This window comes from Pinus tabuliformis, chromosome 3_1, assembly GCF_031772625.1.
Source record: "Pinus tabuliformis cultivar Carrire ecotype Pingquan chromosome 3_1, CPIR1, whole genome shotgun sequence".
Classification (NCBI taxonomy): domain Eukaryota; kingdom Viridiplantae; phylum Streptophyta; class Pinopsida; order Pinales; family Pinaceae; genus Pinus; species Pinus tabuliformis.
In genome coordinates this window covers 840,921,671-840,927,120 of record NC_142301.1, presented here as the reverse complement: position 1 = coordinate 840,927,120, position 5,450 = coordinate 840,921,671, and the positions used below count along the sequence as shown (strand labels likewise).

At 31.5% G+C, this 5,450-nt stretch overlaps 1 protein-coding gene across 1 annotated transcript; it reads left to right on the top strand.

Moving 5' to 3' along the window:
• Positions 1–1,747: 1,747 nt before the first annotated feature.
• LOC149190143 (hydrophobic protein RCI2B-like) lies at positions 1,748–3,045 on the top strand. The gene is made up of 2 exons (XM_089412044.1): positions 1,748–2,662; positions 2,782–3,045. The coding sequence occupies exons 1-2, from the start codon at positions 2,582–2,584 to the stop codon at positions 2,863–2,865; spliced, it is 165 nt and encodes a 54-aa protein (XP_089268170.1). The 5' UTR covers positions 1,748–2,581; the 3' UTR covers positions 2,866–3,045.
• Positions 3,046–5,450: the final 2,405 nt, after the last annotated feature.

Here is a 5,450-nt window from a genome sequence, read left to right as displayed (position 1 = left end):
TGCTCAAGGCTCAAAAAATATACCACATATCTATTTTTTTCCAAATAGATGACCTTATCTCAAATACTTCATATATATATTATTCCAATCAGATGACCTTATGTCACATGTTTTTAAAGTTTTTAATATTTCAATATTTTAAATCTAGTTGAGTTGAGTTGTGTTGTGTGTATATTTAAAAAGAATATATTTATTTATATATAAATAGAGTATGAGCCCAAGAATTTATTAACTAAAAAATACATTTTAGTTCAAAAGTCGAAAAAATAAAATTAAATAATTGAAATAATCTAATTTGAATGAAGGAGAATCACACAACTAACCATCACAAAATTTCCAATTAACCACTCCAGATAACCCAATTAACATAATTTCACTTAAACAATGGGCCACTCCAGTGGCCCATTGTAATAGTATTTGGTGAAATTATTTAATTTTTTTAAGTAAATTATTTTTTATTAATTTATGAGTCACAGAAGTATATGTACATTCAATGATTTCTTACTATATTTTCATGTAGTTTTAAATTATATTTTCATGTAGTTTTAAATTGAATGGTTAAAAATAAAAATTATTGTAAAAAATACAAAATTTAGATGTTATAATAATTTAGGTTTTATTACAATATTATATGATGTTTTATTAATAATACATGCCGAAAACTATAACTTATTTTAAAATCAAAATATTTTATAAACATTTTATTTTAATTTAATTATATAATATTTTTTAAATTAATGATGGATATTTATTTTATTTGACTACCAATATTATTAAATTGTAAATAAGTTTTGTTACAATATTATGTGCACCATGGCTTATCAATACCACGGGCTCAAAATCAAAATATTTTGTAAATATTTTATTTTAATTTTATTTAATTTTATTACTTTTTTATTTGTAATAAGCTTTGTTACAAAACTATGTCCCAGTAAGATTGTCAGTGACATTGGCTTATCAACACCGCTCGCCAAAAATCAAAATATTTTACTTTAATTTTATTTATAACAATTTTATATCTAAAAAGAAGATTATATTGTTTTTTATTTTGGTCCCAAAAAACTTTAAATTTTGAAAATTTTAAACCAATTCTATGAAATTTATTAAACGTATATTATTTTTTGTGTTTGTTTGTGAAGTTGTCTGTGTTCCTCTAGGCTTGACCTGTGGGCATCTAAGTGGTCAATGTCACCCTTGGGCTAAGTTGACTGGATTTTAGCGTGTTCCTCGAGGCTTCACCTGTGGGCATCTAACTCGTCAAAGTCACCCTTAGGTTAAGCTCACTAGATTTTAGCTTGTCTCCTCTCCACAAGCTCCTCCGTGAAATTTGATCCTAAATCTCCTCCCCACAAACTCCATGAAATTTGATCCTAAATCGCCTTACTAACTAGACTCATCCTTCACTGATTGTATTAATAAAATTTAACAAATTCAAATTATTTTTTAATATTATATTAATTTAAAATTATATTAAAATAGATTATTATTTATTTTTTATAAAATACCAACCCACTTCTTACAAATTAAAATTAAATTTCGCTAATTATTTAAAAATATTCAAAACTATCACAAATTCACTATTAAACCTACTTTACAATACAGATTATTAAACACACTTTACCATACATATTTTGGACATTATGGGCATTATTTTCCCCACTTAAAATATATTATCCACACAAAATGTATATCGATTAAAAAATTAAAAATCTTTAATCCCTTTCGTACCTCAAATGCGGCAAGCGGTGTGCAGTCTCCATGGGGCAGCTATGGGAAAGTACACCCTCCAGCCAACACATATTATATCTTTTTGACGCTTTATCGAGTACTCCATTTTTTAATCACATAATTAGTTAACAATTTTATAGGAAATGCTTTTTTAAAGTAAAATTATATTTTTCATCGTACTTACTCAATGCAACTTGTCACCGGCCCCGCTACTCCGGCGACCACTCGCGAGCTTGAGATATTTGCGGCTTCCACCGCCGACCTAATATCCAAAAATGTAACGGTCGAACATAGCTGAAAAGTTTGGCAAGGGAAGCTTTTATTTGATTTCTGCCACGTGTTGTATTTTTAATTTCATCGCTGCCATGTGTTGCATTTATATCATCGCTGCCACGTGTTGTTTTTTAATTTGAAAGCATAACGACCATGATGCATGCAATGCCACATTTACTCTACAATTCCATCTTCCACCATACGCTTAAAATAATGTGGGCCATTACATTCTTCAAAAAGCTATTTGTCATCTATGGATCACATGCTGCCATCAATATTCCGAGTTTTTAATCTTGACAAACCCAAAATACAGCTGGATTGCAGTGGGTACATTATAGTGACATGCTAAATATCCCACCCTTTTTGCTAGTAAACTTAAGCTGCAAGTAAGCTACAATGTACACTCATGGTGGGGCCTATGCATTTGAGAAATTGGGCTGTCAATTGCCCTTTAAAATGGAGTCCATCAAGGTCCTTTTAGCATAAGACTTCTTTAGACTGAGAGTGGATTTGTGGTTTATTTTGGTGTATCATCTTTAATCTGAAAAGAAGATTCAGAGTACCAGTTTATTACTTCATCATGGGCAGTGCAACCTTCATAGATATCTTGTTGGCCATACTTCTGCCTCCTTTGGGAGTCTTTCTCAAATATGAGTGCCAAGTGAGTACCTTATCCAACGACAATGCTTCAATCTCTTTTTTGAAGCTTTTGATTCCTGTATAAATGTTATCATTATAAATTATAATTGAGGGGTTTGCTGTTATATTGTGTTGTGACAGGTTGAATTCTGGATATGTGTGCTGCTGACACTTTTTGGGTGGTTACCAGGAATTATATATGCCGTCTATGTTCTCACCCAGTGAAAATGGTCATTCTTTGTTTGGAGCTCGGTGCCCTGTAAATCTCATAAGTAAACAGAATTGTAATCTGTGGCTCGGTCTATATTTCTGCATATGCTTCAGGGATCTGCAATATGTAATTTCTTTCTTTTATGAATATATACAGCTTTTTCTTCCTGAAAAAAACAAAATTGTATTTGTTTATTCACTTGCTTTTTTAATGCGTCTGCTACTGCAATATGTAATTTCTTCTTTTATGAATATATACAACTTTTTCTTCCTGAAAAAAACAGAATTGTATTGGTTTATTCACTTGCTTTTTTAATGCATCTGCTACTGTTTTAAGCAGATCGCCCACTGCTCGATGCAGTTTCTTTGTTGCCTTCATTTTAAGATTCATACCAGAATCATGAATTATATTTTGTCAAAATTTTGATGTAGTTACAAATATGCAATTGAGATTGATGCTCAAGGCTCAAAAAAATGTACAGATGTTTTTGTTTTGTTGTTCATCCAATTTTTTAATGTAATTATGAATACATGAAATAATCTTTCAATGTTTTAAATCTAGTTTTGTTTTATGTATTCTTACTACGAATATATATAATTTTCTTTTCATTTTTAAGTAAACAGAGAAGTATCTTAATCTACAAGAGCAATCGAATGTTTCTTTTCATTTTTAAGTAAACAGAGAAGTATCTTAATCTACAAGAGCAATCGAATGTTTCTTTTCATTTTTAAGTAAACAGAGAATTATCTTAATCTACAAGAGCAATCGAATGTTTCTTTTCATTTTTAAGTAAACAGAGAAGTATCTTAATCTACAAGAGCAATCGAATGATTTTGTTGAGAGGGTCTGAGCCAAAGAATGTATTCATTAAAAGATACATCTTTAGCTGAAGTCTTTATAAAATGCATATGATATTATATAATTGAATATGATATTTATGGAAACAGAAAAATCCATCTTGAGTGGAGGTGAAAATACCTTTCTAAAATCAAATCAAGAAATCACTCAAAAAAAACCAATTGATCATTTCTCTATTTAGAAAACCCAAATGACTTCATTTCTCTTAACCAACCAGCCACCCCAAAAAATTCAAGTAATCACTCCCAATACAAAAAAACGCAATTGACATCATTTCCAATGTTTACACACAAGAACGCAAGAAATTGCAATTTGCTAATACTGTAAGTGATTTGAGTTATAATTTTTATAGCAATAATATCGAGTCTTGAGCAACTCATGGATATTTTGATAAATTACCTGGACCTTGTATCATAAATAACTTCCACAATTTATCAATTTACTAGCTTCACTCTCCCTGCAAGCCACATTCATCAACTAAATAAAGCTACTAACATGGTTCAACATCCTGCCTTCGATTTGTTAAAGCAATTTCCATTGCTTCAACACTTGTCAACTTAGAGCAATCGCTTCCCACTCAACTGGGCTGCTTGAGTAGTTCTACCACAGAGCATGCCCTAACCGAAACTCGATTGCATGAAACACATTGAAACCATTCTCACATACACATAGTTTTAATAGGTCTTGCAGTATGAAAATGAAAACTAAACTTTCAGATCACTTCTGTAAGGGCTTGAAATTGAGTTTGATAATTTGCTCCAAAACTCCTCAGTATTTTGACCTTGTGATATCATTGGACTTATCTACATAAAAATTCTGGAACATTTTGTATTGAAGTTCTTTCTTAACCTCATGTTAGATGTTTTGAAGTTCGAGGAGGAAACGTACAGAGTGTGAAACATGAAGCAAATATACTACATCCATTCTACATATAATTATCATGACACAAGAAAATGAAGAACTCTCCAATTAATAATCTTATTCATTTATGCTGAAAGATCTTACAGGCTAGTGTATTACCATTCATAAAATGTTGTGAGATCAGTTCAATAACACTCCATTATGATAGGTGACTCGTCATGGTCGCGGAGATATCGTGTCACTCCTTTTGAATTAAGGATTTGTTTGAATCTTAGCCCAATACTTCCCCTGGATTGATGTCTTGTCACTGAGACAAGGGTCAAACGCTTAAACACTGATCTGAACTCAAAAAATGTTGGATGGTGGAGATTAAAATTTCACAACTTCAAAAAGTGTACGAGGCCTCGGAAGAACATGAAAATTACTTTGCAGTCTCTAGTAACCAAAGTCATAACTGAGTCAGGAATTTGGAGCCAAGCCTCAATATTTTGCTTCTTTAAAAGTCCACGCTTTCAACAAATTGCAAATAGGTTGAATTTTACCAGACCTCTGGCCTGAAGCTGCCCAGTAGGTTTTGGTTGTTGATATAAAACCAAGTTCCGGTGACTTAGGCTGCTCTGAGTTGCAGTGAGTTGCTCTGAGTTGGACTCACAGGGATGAAACATAGTTAAATATATGTGGAGAAAACATTCCACAACACTCAATAATATAATCTCTGGTTAAATGTTGAATACAGATTATATCTTACAACCTGCTGCTATACAGTGGGACAAAACTGGCTATTGTTTCACTCTGTAGAGGTGCAAATGATAGAATACTTCTGCTATTTTAACCTCATAGTGAGAATATATATGGGTTGTTGTTTCCCTTTCTCTTGTTT

What these genes read in the sequence shown, in the direction of transcription:
- LOC149190143 (XM_089412044.1), top strand. Translation starts at nt 2,582, where the DNA reads ATGGGCAGTGCAACCTTCATAGATATCTTGTTGGCCATACTTCTGCCT. An exon ending in TTCTCAAATATGAGTGCCAA is followed by an intron (nt 2,663 to 2,781) that starts GTGAGTACCTTA and finishes GTGTTGTGACAG; the next exon opens with GTTGAATTCTGGATATGTGT.